At 62.5% G+C, this 15,190-nt stretch overlaps 2 protein-coding genes across 2 annotated transcripts; one reads left to right on the forward strand and one right to left on the reverse strand.

Moving 5' to 3' along the window:
* The first annotated feature begins 946 nt into the window (after window positions 1-946).
* On the forward strand, window positions 947-8,911 carry LMF2 (lipase maturation factor 2). The gene is made up of 14 exons (XM_054177993.1): window positions 947-1,188; window positions 1,664-1,917; window positions 2,422-2,450; window positions 3,410-3,606; window positions 3,831-4,009; window positions 4,607-4,745; window positions 4,975-5,109; window positions 5,204-5,309; window positions 5,419-5,515; window positions 5,953-6,135; window positions 6,950-7,118; window positions 7,591-7,696; window positions 7,818-7,920; window positions 8,064-8,911. Exons 1-14 carry the CDS (start codon window positions 1,092-1,094, stop codon window positions 8,436-8,438), a joined length of 2,169 nt encoding a protein of 722 aa, XP_054033968.1. The 5' UTR covers window positions 947-1,091; the 3' UTR covers window positions 8,439-8,911.
* Window positions 8,912-10,193: 1,282 nt separating this feature from the next.
* Window positions 10,194-14,391, reverse strand: MIOX (myo-inositol oxygenase). Its single transcript, XM_054177858.1, has 10 exons — window positions 14,374-14,391; window positions 13,985-14,122; window positions 13,110-13,190; window positions 12,857-13,019; window positions 12,693-12,760; window positions 12,476-12,585; window positions 12,318-12,385; window positions 11,101-11,150; window positions 10,403-10,515; window positions 10,194-10,302 (listed from the first exon to the last, which is right to left on the reverse strand). The coding sequence occupies exons 1-10, from the start codon at window positions 14,389-14,391 to the stop codon at window positions 10,194-10,196; spliced, it is 918 nt and encodes a 305-aa protein (XP_054033833.1).
* Between the last annotated feature and the right edge of the window lie 799 nt (window positions 14,392-15,190).

The following is a 15,190-nucleotide window of genomic DNA, read 5'->3' on the forward strand; positions in this document are numbered from 1 at the left end:
TGAGCTAGTCCCTAGCTTAGATACTAGGTGCTGGGGGGATCTAATTCAACCCATAACAAAACCCCAGAGCCAGACCGTGGACCAAGCTCCAGCCACCAGACCAAAGCCCCAGACTGAAATCCAGGCCCCAGATCAAAATCCACACCCATGGTAAGATCCAGAACAAGATCCAGAGCAAGATTCAGACCCCAGACCTCAGGCTCAGATCAAGACCCCCAGACCAGAGCCAGCCTAACACTCAGATCCCAGATCCAGACTGAGACACAGACCCGAGTCAAATTCCAAATCCAGGCCCCAGACTTGAGACCCCAGGCCGAGACCAAGACCCCCCAGATCTGGAACCGAGACTCAGACTCGAGAGCCCCAAACCGAGATCCAGACCCAGACTGAGACACAGCTCCAAGATCCAGAGCGAGACCCCAAATGGCTACCGAGACCCTCCGAGCAGGACACCAGATCCAAGCTAAGACTCCCATCCGAGAGCCAGACCGAGATCCGGACCCCAGAGCCGAGCAAAGATTCAGACCCCAGATCCAGACCGAGACACGGCTCCCAGAACGAGACCCAGACCCCCAGACCCGAGACCCCCAGACCAAGAGTGAGATTTCAGCTCCAGACCGAAAGCCGGACTCGAGACCCGGACCCCAGACCCGAGAACTCCAGACAGGCACAAGAACGCCAGAAAGAAACCGAGACCCCCAACCTGAAAATCCCAGCCCCAAGACCCCCCGACCCTAAGGTGGGAGCCTCAGAGCCCCTCAGAGCCCCCCCGAGCCCCCAGCCCGCCTCTCACCAGCCTCCGGTGCCTCTTTCTCTTCCTGACGCCATTTTGTTTTTCCCGCCCGACGTGACGCTCAGGGGGCGGGGCGCCGTGACGTCATTCCGCACTGGCGGGGGTTTCAAGCTCGGCGCCGTCTTGACGCGCGGGCGTGGGGGACGTGCTGACGTCATCAGGCACTGGCGGAGAGGGGTCCTTAGCGTGGCGCCGCCGCCCGCTCGCGCTTCTACGTGCCGGCGCAACGTACGTGCTGACGTTGTCGCTCGCTGGCGGGGGTCTCCGGCGCGGCGCGGCTGCTGCTGGCACCACTACTATGGGGCTCCCTCCGGTGCGGCCGCGCTCCCTCTTCCTGACGGGCTTGGCCGCCGTTTATCTCGCTGCCTTCGCCTCACTTTACGTTCAGATTCCCGGTAACGGCACCACGAAGGGGCTGGGGGATGCGCTGGGAGGCCTCTAGGCCGCTAGTTAGGGGTGCTGTGGGGTAGGCTCCACTGGGGACAGGCCTCACTGGAGCACCTGAACAGCGACCTGTCCGCTCTGTTCCTTCCGTTCTCCCCCTGCGTGGCCTGGCGGGGCTCCACCTGGGTTTCTACCAGTGGGGCTGCCTTCCCAGTTGGCTGGTGAAACTGGCAAGTGGGCTTTAAGCGCGAAACTGGGAAGATGGGGGGGGAGGGAGAGCTCGTGGAGCCCCCTCGGCTGGCGTCTGAATGACCGTAAGGAGGGAGAGGGGGCTGCCCGTGAGGCGCGAAGGGATGCAGAGAGGGTTCTCAGGGGTGAAGGAGGAAGAAGAAGGTCTGGGAGCTAAGAGGAAGTCGGAGGGAACTAGCTGGCTCCCAGTTCTGCTCCCCTTTCTTACTGGTTTGTACTGTGTTTGCCACGCCCCAGGGCTGTATGGCAGAGCCGGGATCCTGCCTGCCCGAAGGCTGCTCCGGCTCACTGGGAAGGGCTTCTGGGAGCAGCTGCGGGATTTTCCCACCCTGCTCTGGCTCAGTCCCTACCTGGGTTTGGATACTGAGCTGGGAATGGAGCTGCTGTGCTTACTGGGAATACTGATGTCACTTGGAGCCATGCTGTTGGAGCCACTAAGGGACTGCCTGCTCTTTGCCCTGCTCAGGATGTGCTATCTTTCCCTCTACCAGGTAGGGAACTTGGGAATGAGTCTTTGGGGATCTCAGGGAAAGGAATTTGAGGTATTTGGGATGGGGTGGGATGATTCCCTACATTGGAGTCATCCCACAGCCTCCCAGTACTCCTGTTTCCCCTGTGGAGCTGAGGCAAGACACTGGCAGCTCCCTCGTTCATCTTGAGGGGGGTAAAATTCCAGCCTTATCTCATTTTCCCTGGGGTAACTCCTCCAAAATAGGCAAGTGGAGCTAATTCCCAGATTTCTGATGACCCTTTTCCTGCTCCCCATGAGGATTCTTTTCCCCTTCCCAGCCCAAATTACTCCCTCGCAGGCCCTTTCCCCCATCCCATGAGAATTCTGTGAGCCCCAACCCGCAGCTGCCTATTCCTACCTCTAGGTTCCCTCCCCACACCCAAACTGGGCTCCAGGAGGGATCAGTAACCACCCCTCAGCTCCTTTTTCCATGGGATGGGTGTTGGGAAGAGGCCCCTGTCACCTGTGCTCTCTTTCTCCACAGGTGGGACAGGTCTTTCTCTACTTCCAGTGGTGAGTCAGCCCCACACTGATCCTTCTGGGGTTGGGTTCCATGTCCTGAGAGCTGTCCTGATACAGCTTGCCACCCTCAGGAGCTTGGTGCTGGTCATGCTGGGATGGAACTGGGTGAAGGCCAGAGCTCAGAGGGATGTGATTGGTGGGGAAGCATCTAGTTAGAGATGTGGAGCTTGCAATGCTCCTCAAGGGTCAGGACTAGGTACAGTCTCGGTCAGTGTCTTTCTTCATCAGTGACCTGGGTGAAGGAGCACTGTGGGCCCTCAGCCAGTTTGCTGTTGGTGCCAAACTGGGATGGCTGTGTTGCCATCCAGCCAGACATGGCCAGGCTGGAGAGCTGGGGGGAGAAGAACCTCATGAAGCTCAACCAGGGCAAGGGTAGGGTCCTGCCTCTGGGGAGGAGCACCCCCTGCACCACTCCAGGTGAGGGGTGACCTGCTGGGAAGCAGCTGCATGGAGAAGGACCTGGGAGTACTGGGGGACAAGTTGCCCATGAGCCAGCAATGTAGCCTGGGGGCATGAAGCAGAGTGTGGCCAGTAGGTGAAGGGAGGTTCTTCTACCTTTCTACTTTGCCTTGGTGAGCCAACACCTGGAGAACAGGGTCCAGTTCTGGGTTTCCCAGTTCTAGAGGGATTGGGCCCTGCTGGAGAGAGTCCAGTGGAGGCTGGGAAGCTACTGAGGGGCCTGGAGCATCTCTGTGAGGAGGAAAGGCTGAGAGCCCTGGGGCTGTTGAGCCTGGAGAAGAGCAGCCTGAGAGGGAATTTGATCAGTGCTCAGCAAGAGCTAAAGGAGCTGTGGGGAGCAAAAGGATGGGGCCAGACCAGAGAGGTCTCGGAGTCTCCTTCCATGGAGAGCTGCCGAATTCACTTGGCCATTGTGATGCTGGGCAAGCTGCTGTGGGTGACCCTGCTGGAGCAGGGCGTGGGTGAGCTTCAGAGATCCTTTCCCACCCCAGGGACAGTCTCCTGCTGGAAACAGGGTTCCTGGCTGTGCTGGTGGCCCCCATGCACCTGCTGAAGTGGAAGTCGACGAGCTGGCGTCCCCATGACGGGGTCACCTTCTGGCTGGTGCGGTGGCTCCTCTTCCGTCTCATGTTCTCCTCCGGGGTGGTGAAGCTGACCAGCCGCTGCCCCACCTGGTGGGGGCTCACTGGTGAGGGGGGGCGCTGGTTTTTGGTGGGGGAGTGGGCTGCTGGGAGGTTTTGGGGCGCCTTAAACCTCAGAGTGGGTTGGGAAGGGCTTGGTGGTGGGACTGGGAAGGGCTTGGGGTTGGGAGGGAATTGGAGAGGGGCTGGGAAGGGCTTGGGGCAGCCTGGGCAGCTTTGTCGCCTCTCTGCCACCTCTGCTCACCCTAAACCTCATTCCTGTTCCCCCCAGCCCTCACCTACCACTACCAGTCGCAGTGCATCCCCACCCCAGTGGCCTGGTTTGCCCACCAGCTGCCCAGCTGGTTCCAGAAGCTCAGTGTGGTGGCCACCTACGTCATCGAGGTGCCCATCCCCATCCTCTTCTTTGCCCCCATCCGACGCCTGCGCCTCTTTGCCTTCTACTGCCAGGTGGGTGAGCACACAGGGACCTCCTCCACCGCTTTTGGCTGCTCTGAGACCCCTGCCCAGCCTGCGCTGGGTGCCCTGGGGCTCAGCTGTTGAGGGGTGGTGGAGGGTTTTGGAGTCTCCTGCTTTGGAGAGCTTTCAGATTCACTTGGCCATTGTGATGCTGGGCAAGCTGCTGTGGGTGACCCTGCTGGAGCAGGAGGGTAGGGTTGGGCCGGAGGAGCTCCAGGGCTCCTGTGGCTCCCACACTTCCTCTGGGTTCCCTGGGATGCTGCCTCACCCTTCTTTGGGTGCATTGGGATGCCCCTCCACCCCATCCCAGGAACCACCTCTTTGAGTGCCTTGGGACCACACACACACCCCACCCCCCCAACTTCTTTGGGGTGCCCTGAGACCTGCTCCCACACCCAGCCCTAGGGTTTTTTTTGGCCGCCCTAGGACCACCCCAAGCTCCTCTTTGTGCACCCTGGGCTCCCCACACACACATCCCAGGACCCACTGGGCTAACTGGTGGTTCTGGTTTGGTACTGGTGGCAGTGGGGGGGTTACCTGATGTCCTTTGCACCCACCCTCCCCAGCCCTGCCTTCGCTCCTCGCCAGGTCCTGCTGCAGCTCCTCATCATCCTCACTGGCAACTACAACTTCTTCAACATCCTTACTATCACCTTGGCCTTCTCCTTGCTGGACCAGAAGCACCTGGGGGGCTTGGGGAGCACCAGCAAGAAGAAACAGAGTAATGGTGAGGCCCCCACCAGGGGACAGATCTTGTGGGGGAGGGGATGGGCACCCTCTTTCTACCCTTAGGTAGGGAGGGGACAGGCTGCCACCTCTGGGTGGTTCTGGTTGCCCCCCCTAGCTGGGTGCTGGTGGCTTGGCCATCTTGCCCAGTTCTAAGGTATGGAGGTCAAGTTGAGGGAGACCCCCAAACCCATTCACCCCAGTATTTAATGACTCCTCTTCACCCCCAGCTTGGCCCCCCAGCTTCTTCTCTTTCTTCTCCACCTTGCTGGAGCTGACCACCTATGGTTGTCTCATCTACTGGACCACCCAGTACTTTGGTCTGGAGATCAACTGGGAGAAAAAGCTGCTGGACTCTAAAGTGGGTAGGTCCCAGATGAACACCCCCCTGCTTGCCTTGGTGGCTCCTGCACCAGGAGAAGGATCCTGGCCAACCTCCTGGCTGTCTTCCTGCTCCAGCTTTCACCTACCACGAGTTCACCACCTGGCTGGGGACAGTGACACTGCCACTGGTGGGACTTGGATTCCTCTCCCTGTCCTGGGAGATCCTCCTGGCCCTCTACAGGTGGGTACTGGGGGGTGGTGGAGTGACCTGGGGTGCCCTAGGTGTCACCCAGAGCCCCAAACCAGTTGTCCTAGCAGCCCTGATGGGTGTCATCTCTCACCCCTGGCAGGTCCCTCAGTGTCCATGGGTGCTGCTGGAAGCTGTGGGCCACCCTCCAGTGGGGCATCTTCACCTGTGCAACCCTGGGGATCTTCGCTATCAGCTTGGTGAGATGAGGGACATCGGGGGCAAGGGGACAGCTGGGCTGGGAGAGGGACACAGGGACAGCCCCACCCTGTTGAGGGCATGAGCGTGGGGACACAGACCCCATTCAGGGAGGGACACAGGAGGGGGAGGCCTTACCCTGCTGAGGAGGGGGAGGCCTTACCCTGCTGAGGAGGGGGAGGCCTTACCCTGCTGAGGAGGGGGAGGCCTTACCCTGCTGAGGAGGGGGACACGGGGCTGGGGACATTTTGAGGACGTGGGACGGGGATGCTGCAGGCGGGAGCGGGACATGGGGCAAGGGACAGTACCCAGAGGGGACAATGGGGCTGGGGGTGCCCGGGGGGACAAAGCGGGGGTGGGGTGCCCTGAGGGGCAGCCGGGGGGTCGGCCGCGGCTCGGCCAGGCCGCAGTGACAGCCGCGCCCCCGTGTCCCCCCCAGGTGCCCTTCACCTCCATCGACCCCCACTCGAGCCGGCAGCTGTGGCCCGGGCTGCGCCAGATGTTCGGGGCGGTGGAGAGGTTCCAGGTGGCGGCGTCCTACGGCCTGTTCCGCAGGATGACCGGCGTCGGGGGGCGGCCGGAGGTGGTGCTGGAGGGCAGCTACGACGGGCACAGCTGGACGGTGAGCCGCCCTCCGGGGGAGGCTCGGGGGCTGCCGGAACCCGACCCCGGCGCTGCCCAGCCCGCGCCGCGTCTCCGGGGCTTGGAAACCCCGCCGGGGCTGGGGACGCCACTGCTGCCCCTGGCAGCCCTGTCTGGGAAGAGCTTGGCCCTCGTGCCCGGCCCCTGGGGCGACTTGAGGTCCTTTTCTTCTTGTCCCGTCGCTTAGGAGAAGACCTTGATGCCCACCTCACTCCAAGCTCCTTTCAGGGAGTTGTAGAGAGCCAGAAGGTCTCCCCTCAGCCTCCTTTTCTCCAGAGTGAACTCCCTTTAGATCCCTCAGCTGCTCCTCAAAGGTTCTCTAGCCTCCTTCCTTCTCTTCCTCCTCCTCCAGCCCCTTCCCCTCCTCCCTGTCTTCCTCCTTCTCCAGCCCCTCCCTTGCAGTGAATGGCCCAACACTGACCCCAATATCCAAAGTGTGACCTCACTGCCCTGCCCCTGCTGGCCACCCAATTGCTGATCCAAGCCAGGCTGCTGGTGGCCTTCTTGGCCACCTGGGCACACCCTGGCTCACCTCCCAACCACTGCCATCAACCCTTCCAGGTCCTTTCCTACCCACTCTGTCTTCAGCCTGGACCCTTCATGGGCTGGGTGCCACCCAGGAGCGTCACCCAACCTTTGGCCTTAGCGGCTCAAGTCCAGCAGTGGTGTCCCCAAAGCCCCCTTGGTGTCCCCCGTGGGCTTTGTCCCCACCAGAAAGCGCTGATCACCCTCGGAGGTGCAAGTGGCTGAGGTGGTGGAGGCCCAGCAAGCCCTCTCCTGTGCCCCCTCTGCAGGAGATTGAGTTCCTGTACAAGCCAGGGAACCTCAGCAGAGCCCCCCCAGTGGTGGCCCCCCACCAGCCACGGCTGGACTGGCAGATGTGGTTTGCAGCCTTGGACCACCACAGCTCCAGCCCCTGGTTCACCAGCTTCGTCCACCGCCTGCTGCAGGGCCAGGAGGACGGTGAGAGCGGCTTGGGGGTGTCCTTAGGGGGGTTTGGGTCCTTCCTGTAGGGATTTGGGGGTGTTCTCAGGGTGGGGTTGGGTCCTTGCTGTGGGGGTCTAGAGGTGCCCTCATAGGGGTTTGGGTCTGTCCTGTAGGGGCTTGGGGGTCCTTCCTATGGGGGTTCAAGGGTGCCCTCATTGAGGGTTTGGGTCTGTCCTGGGGTGGTTTGGAGCCATTCTCATGGGGTTATGGGAGTTGAGGTGGCCCCAGAGGAGCTTTGGGGTATCCTTATGGTGGTTTGGGGTGGATTGAGGTGGCCCCAGGTGGTTTTGGGGGTGTCCCCACAGCTCATTGCGTGTCCCCTTGGAGTTCGGGGGTGTCCCCAGAGGGGTCGTAAGTGTTCCTATGAGGGATTTGGTCCTTCCTGCAGTGGGGTTTGGGGGTGCCCCCACCTTTTGGTGCTACAGGGGTGCCTTTGCTGTGCCCACAGTGGTGGCCCTGCTGGAGGGGGGGGGCTCCCAGTACCCCTTCCGTGCCCGCCCCCCCCGCTACCTCCGTGCCCAGCTCTACCGTTACTACTTCACCCCCCCCGGCAGGTCAGTGGCACCCCAACCCCCCCCACACCCCAAAGTGCCCCCTACACCCCTGGCTCTTGGCCTGGGTGGGGGGCTCTGCAGGGGCTGCTCCAATATCCCCTTTTTGTGTGTCCCCCCTCAGCTTGGGGCTGTGGTGGCAGCGGCAGCTGGTGGGGGAGTTCTACCCCGCCGTGGCTTTGGGAGACCCCGTGCTGGAGAGCCTGCTGGAGCAGCTGGGGATGAAGGTAGGAGACCTCAAGACCCCAGCCCCCCAACAATCCCATCTGACCCCTCCTGTCACACTGAACCCCCTCGGTGTCTCTCTGGCCCCAAACTGGGGCGGTCTCTCCTAACCCCCTCCCCTCTTTTTTCTCTCCCTTCCAACCAGGAGCAGGTCCCCCCAAGAGCCGCTCCCAAGGCTCCCTTGCCGCAGCTGCTGCTGTTCCTGCGCCAGCTGTGCCGGTCTGTGCCAGCCCCTGTCCTGCTCTGGAGCCTCTATCTGCTGCTGGCCTCCGCCCTGCTGCTGCGGGTGCTGCGGGCACCCTCGCGGGCAGGGGCGAGCACGGCCCCCCCCCGCCACAAAGGCCCCCCCAGGAGAGGGGGGGAGCCTGGCACAGCAGGGGGCGAGAGGAATGGGCACAGGAACGGGCACAGGAATGGGCAGCCCAGGAGGAGAGAGGAGGAGGAGAGGGCAGAGGGGCACGGGGACAGGCAAGGCGATGGGCACGGGGACAGGCTGAGGGCAGCGAGGAGGAGGAAGTGATCATCTGAGGGTGCCAGCCTGGGCACCCCTCTGAAATGCCAGCCCCTTGAGATGCCAGCTTGGAGCCCCTCCTTGACATGCCAGCCTATGCACCCCCAAAATGCCAGCTTGGGTCACACCAAGATGCTAATAAGGTTGCCAGGCAGAGATGGGCACCCACCTCTGAGACACAAAACTGGGTGCCACTAAGATGCCAGCCTGGGCACCCCCTTAAGACAATATGCTGGCTCCCCATGAAATGCCAACCTGGATGTCCCTGAGGTGCTACCAGCAAGATGCTGGCATGGGCACCTTCCCTGAGATGCTGATCTGGTTCCCATGAAGATGTCAGCCTGGACCTTCTTGAGGGCACCCTGGAGATTCCAGCCTGGCCACCCACCACTGAGATGCCAACCCAGCTTCTACTAAGATGCCAACTTGGACACCTCTAAAAGGCCAAACTGGACATCTTCCCTGAACTGCCAACCAGGACCTCCCTGCGCTGGAGCCTGGGCCCCCACTGGGCACCCCCCAGGCTTGGCACTGCTTGGGTGCCCCTCACTCCTGACTGCCTTGGTGCTGTGGGCACTTGCAGGTGGCAGTGCCAGGCAGCACAGGGTGCCTCTGGAGCCTGTGTGGGGCATTGTACCAGGGTGTGGCAGGGCGCTGCTTTGCCTCTGGCAGTGGCCTTGGCGCTGGTGAGAGGGTGCTCGGCAGCAGTGGGAAGGTGGTTGGCACTGGCAGGGGTTCCCCTGGCACCAGCAGGGGGCGTGTCTGGCACTGGTGGGATGATAGTTGGCACTGGTGTGGGGGGGGGGGGGTTGCCTGGTGTTGATGGGGGTGCACTTGGCACTGGCATGGGGCTGCCTGGCACCATCCCCCTACCCGTCAGCCCAATTACCCTGGCTGCCCCTACTGGGCATGGAGGGGAGGAGGGGGATACATTTAGGGGGGTGTGCTCACCCCAGTTCCACCCCCTGAGCTTGCCCTGGCATTTTTAGGGGGGTGGGCACAGCTGTGCCAGGGCCAGCACCTGGCCTTTTCTAAATAAACCTTGCACAGTCCAGGGCCTCCTCCAGTTGGGGGGGGAGGGGTCCCTGAACCGGGGCAGGGGAGGGCATCACCACTGCGGCATGGGTCAGGGGTGTGCCCACCTTGGGGGGGAGGGGGGGTTGCAAAGGGATGCCTGGAGGGTGGGGAAGTGGTCTCAAGAGGGCAGAGGGACTGGGGGTCTTCACCCCACCCCCCCAGGTTTATTGCTGGGGGAGGGGGTTCTGGGTGAGATTGTGACGTGGGGGTTGGGAGGGAGGGGTTCTGCTTTTGCTGCCCCCTCCCCAGCAGGGCTGCTTAAGTCCCTCACAGGCTGTGGGGGGACAGGGTAGGATATGGGGGGGTAGGGAGGAGGTTGTGGGTGCTATGAGGGGGTCCCAAAGGGGCGTGAGTGGGGTCTTGAGGGGACAAAGTGTCTCCATTTGCTTCCCCCTCCCCACTCAAATCCTTCACGAGCTGGGGGTTGGGGGGCTCTGGGTGCTACGAGGGGAGGGCCCTCAAGTGACTTGAGGGGACAAAGCGATTTGGGGGGGCCAGTAGGGGCTGTCCTTTTGCTGCCCCCCTACCCAGCAGAACTCCCTGGCTGCATGAGAAGTGGATTTATTGCTGTGATGCACTGCGGTTCTGGCTGCTGGGGGGGACTCCCCGAGGGACAAGTTGACAAGGTGGGGGTGGTCCCAAGGGGACAAAGTGACTTGGAGGGGGTCCCTATGTGGCTCCCAGCCCTCACCAGCAGAGCTGCCCGGGGCAGTATTTGTCGATCAGGCTCTGGTAGTACCCCCGGAGCTGCTCCACGTCGGGCAGCTCCTCCTGCTTGGTGTAGAGATCGAATTTGCTGCAACGGAAGGGGGAGGGCGGGAGTCAGGTTGGGGGGGGAGGGGCGTCAGTGGGACCCCTCCCCAGTTTGTTTTAAATCCCCTCCTTAAGTCACTCACTTGAGCTCCTTGACCCAGGGCAGCATCTGGAGGTCGTGGGGAGTGCAGAGGTGCCGGTAGTCGCCGTGGGTGTGCCAGGGGTAAAAGGAGTGGAACCGGATCATGTAGAAAGCCTGGGGGGGCAGGGGCCCGGGGCGTCAGGATGGGTGCTGGGGGTGGAGGCTGGGAGGGGTCCTGAGGCAGCAGGGTGAGTGCTGGAATAGGGAGGTGCTGGGGGTGGGGGAGTCCTGTGGGTCCTGTAGCAGCGGGATAGGTCTGCAGTGGTCCTGAGTAACCAGTTTGGGTCCTGGGGAGGACGTTAAGGTGCTGGGAGGGGTGCTGAGTATCCAGGATGGGTGCTGGGGGGCACTGAGTAACCTTTGGGTCCTGTGGGGAGAGTCTTGTGGCACCAGGCTGGGGGGGTTCTGAGTAACCAGTTTGAGTATGGGGGGACCTCTGGCACCAGAATGGTGACTCAGGACCCCCCCTCCTGTAATCACTCTGGGCACTGGGGCGGGTTCCTATGGCACCGGGGGGGAGGTTGCACCAGAGCAGACTGAGTAGTGTGTGACACCATGGTGAGGGACATGGACACCCTGGGGAGGGGAGCATAAGGGACAAAGTCATCCTGGGGGGGCTCCTATCTGCCTCAGGTTTTTTGGGGTGGGGCAGCCTTATATTTGTGTAGCTTCCCCCAAGCCCCCCTCGAAAGTTCTTACCTCCTCGGGCAGGGCGAACTTGTTGAACTTCATGACCCTGTACATGTACTCTGTGGGGACAGGAGATGGCTTTGGGGGGCAGAGGGGACACTCCCCAGCACCCCACACCCCTGCCCAGGGGACAGGCCCTCTCTCCACCCCATGGGCAAAAGGGGCGGGGGGGGCTCTTTGTTTTGGGGGAGCGGGCTCCAGGATGGGAGGATTTGGGGCGGAGGGATCATCACCTCCTTGCCTCTTGTCACCCTCTGTCCCTTGCGTCCCCTCCCTCCACGTCCCTTGCTTTTGTATCCCCAGGACATTTTGGAGGGGTCCTTTTCACCCCCCACTGTCCCTTGTCCTCCACCTTGTCCCTTGTGTGTGTCCCATCCCTCACCAGGGAGTCCCCAGGACCTCAGGACATTCTGGTGGCTCTTGTGTACCCCTCACCCCCGTCCCACCCCTTACTGTTCCCCTCCATGCCCCTTTCCATCGTGTCCCCAGGACATTCTGGGGGTGCTTGTCCCCCCTGTCTCTCACCATCGTGTCCCCAGGACATTCTGGGGGTACTTGTCCCCCCTGTCTCTCACCATCGTGTCCCCAGGACATTCTGGGGGTGCTTGTCCCCCCTGTCCCTCACCATCGTGTCCCCAGGACATTCTGGGGGTGCTTGTCCCCCCTGTCTCTCACCATCGTGTCCCCAGGACATTCTGGGGGTGCTTGTCCCCCCTGTCTCTCACCATCGTGTCCCCAGGACAATCCGGGGGTGCTTGTCCCCCCTGTCTCTCACCATCGTGTCCCCAGGACATTCTGGGGGGTGCTTGTCCCCCCTGTCCCTCACCATCGTGTCCCCAGGACAATCTGGGGGTGCTTGTCCCCCCTGTCTCTCACCATCGTGTCCCCAGGACATTCTGGGGGTGCTTGTCCCCCCTGTCTCTCACCATCGTGTCCCCAGGACATTCTGGGGGTGCTTGTCCCCCCTGTCCCTCACCATCGTGTCCCCAGGACATTCTGGGGGTGCTTGTCCCCCCTGTCTCTCACCATCGTGTCCCCAGGACATTCTGGGGGTGCTTGTCCCCCCTGTCTCTCACCATCGTGTCCCCAGGACATTCTGGGGGTGCTTGTCCCCCCTGTCTCTCACCATCGTGTCCCCAGGACATTCTGGGGGTGCTTGTCCCCCCTGTCCCTCACCATCGTGTCCCCAGGACATTCTGGGGGTGCTTGTCCCCCCTGTCTCTCACCATCGTGTCCCCAGGACATGAGGACGTTCTCCAGCCCGCAGCCAGGTCTGTACATCCCATACTCCGTACTGCCAACAAAACCAGTGGGGGGGCTCAGACCTGAACCCCCTCCCTCTACCCCCTGGCAAAGGGGGAGGGGCGTGGGTGTCCATCCTGACCTGTACCGCGGGTCCTTGGTGTCAGGGTTGTCCTCAAAAGTGGTGTCCCTGAAGACCACTGACTTCTGCACCTTGCAGCCCACGGGGTAGGTGTCCCCCACCACTGCCCACTGCAGGAGGGGGGGAACACAGGCAGCCCACAACCCTTGGAGTGGGGGAGGGATCCTCCAAAATGAGAACCCCCTCCCCCATTTTCCTTCCTGTGCCCCATGCTTACCTGGGGCTCCCCAAAGAGGACCAAGACTTTGCCCAGGTCATGCAGCAACCCAACGAGGTGGAACCAGTCTGTGGGGAGGGGAGGAGAGTTGGGGGAGTCCCTTCCCCAAGACCAAAGTGAGCCTGAGGGAGGGGGGGAATGCAGCGGGGGGTCCCCAGGCAGACCTTTGTCGGGGTGGGCGCGGCGGATGCCTTCTGCTGTTTGATAGGCGTGGAGAGAGTTGGGGAAGTCCACGTCGGGGTCGGATTCGTCCACCAGTTGGTCCAGCAGCTCCAGCACTTCCATCACCCCCATGCGACGGAGGGAGCAGGAGCCGTACTGCGCTAGCTGCGGGGGGGACACACGTCAAGTGTTGAGTTTCACCCTCCGAGACCATGAAATCCCCTGGAGGAGCCGGGTGGGGGTGGGATCTAGAACCTTCTTTTGGACAAAGTCCACGGTCTGGTTGGTGTGCATCAGCTTGTAGGTGCCATAGACCCGCTCCAGGAGCTTCCCTTCCTGCGGGGGGGATGGGAGATAGGAGACGGCGGGGGGGAGGGGGGGCCTGAAGGGGTGGGGCTGAGAAGCCAACCCCACCCCACACCTCCCCCCCAACACGAAAAGAACTTCTCAATGCCAGTAAGGGGTTGGAGTCACCCAGTAGTAAGGAAGCAATCTCCAGCAGCCAGACGGGTGGGAGCACCTCCCTACCCCGCCCTTCCAGCACCCATCCTGATGTTCAGGACCCTCACCAGCACCCACAGGACAGCCCCATCCTCCTCCCGCATCCACCCTGGTGCCTCAGAACTCCCTCCCTCCCACCGCACTCAGATCGGTGCCTCGAGACCCCTCCAGCACCCGAAGGACCCTCCCGAACCCACACTGGTGCCACAGGACCCCACCGACACCCAAAGGACCGCCCCCGAGCACCCAAACCGGTTACTCGGGACCATCCTTCCCGCCCCCCAGCACTCAGACTGGAGCCTCAAGACACCTCCCCCCTCCAGCACCTGAATTGGTGTCACGGGACAGCCACCCCCCTCACCCCCAGCCCCCAGGCTGGTTACTCAGGGTCTCTCCAGCAGCCACGCTGGTGCCTCGGGATCCCTCCCAGCACCCAGACTGTGCCTCAAGACCCCTCCATCACCCGCGGGACCTTCCCCCTCCCCCATCACCAGCACGCAAGGGAATCCCCCCACCCCCCCTGGTGACTCAGGACCCCCTCTGTACCCAGACCGGTGCCCCAAGACCCACCCCCACACACACCTTCCCGTACCCGAAGGACAGCCCCCCCGCCCCCAGCCCCTTCTCACGCTGTAGTTCCGCAGCCCGGCTCTGGACTCTCCGGTCCCGGGGTCCTGGGGAAGGGGTCCGGGGAGGTCGGGTCGGGGGGGGTATATTTTGCGCGCCCTCCCCCCGCAGAGGGGGCTAGAGGGCGGAGGGGTGGGGTTCTGACCCCCAAAATTGGGGGAGAGACAAGGAGGGAGTTTCGAGTGGGGGAGGGTACAAGAGGGGGGGGCCGACCCCAAAGTGTGAGGGGGATACAAGGGGAGGTCCGACCCCAGACTTGGGGGGGAGGGAAGGGAAAGTGGGGAGCCCGACCGCAAAATGGGGGGGGGGGGGGGGAACACAAAGGTGGGGGTCTGACTTTAAAGTGGAGAAGGATGGCCAAGGTGTGGGGGGTCGCAGAGGGGGTACTCACGGTGCGGGGGCTGCTCATGGCCGACGCTGCACGGAGCTGGGGGGCGGCCGCGGGACCCCCCCCGGGTTTTATCCCCTTGCCGGGGGGGGGGGGGGGGGGGGGGCGCGGGGCCATCGGTCACAGCCCGGCCCCGGTTAATCATTGAGCGGCCGCGGCACCGGGGGAGGGGTGGGGGCTGCGGGAACCTGGGCTGCGACACCCCCAAAATCAACCCTGGAGATGGGGAGCTCCAAAACCAGCTCCCGGGATGGGGACCCTTCACCCCTAAGCTAGGGACTCCAAACTCTCACCCCTGAACTGAGACCCCCAAAACCAATCCTCGGGGTGTGGACCCTCGACCTTGATCCCTAAGCTAGGGACTCCAAACTCTCACCCCTGAACTGAGACCCCCAAAACCAATCCTCGGGGTGTGGACCCTCGACCTTGATCCCTAAGCTAGGGACTCCAAACTCTGGCGCCTGAACTGAGACCCCCAAAACCAATCCTCGGGGTGTGGACCCTCGACCTTGACCCCTAAGCTAGGGACGCCAAACTCCCACCCCTGAACTGGGACCCCCAAAACCAACCCCCGGGCTGGGAACACCCGACTGTGACCCCCTAAGCTGGGGACGCCAAGCTGGCTTCCAAGTTCCTGACCTCTGAATTCGGGACCCCCTCGGGCTGGGGATGCCCAGGTTGGAGACCCCAAATTGTGCCCACCCCCAACCTGAGACACCTAACCCCAAACTCTGAACTGGGGACCTCCAACGCTGACCCTCGAGATGGAGACCCCCCCCCCCCCAAAACTGGTCCCTGAGCTGAGGACCCCAAATCTAGG

This window comes from Dryobates pubescens, chromosome Z (assembly GCF_014839835.1).
Source record: "Dryobates pubescens isolate bDryPub1 chromosome Z, bDryPub1.pri, whole genome shotgun sequence".
NCBI classification, from domain to species: domain Eukaryota; kingdom Metazoa; phylum Chordata; class Aves; order Piciformes; family Picidae; genus Dryobates; species Dryobates pubescens.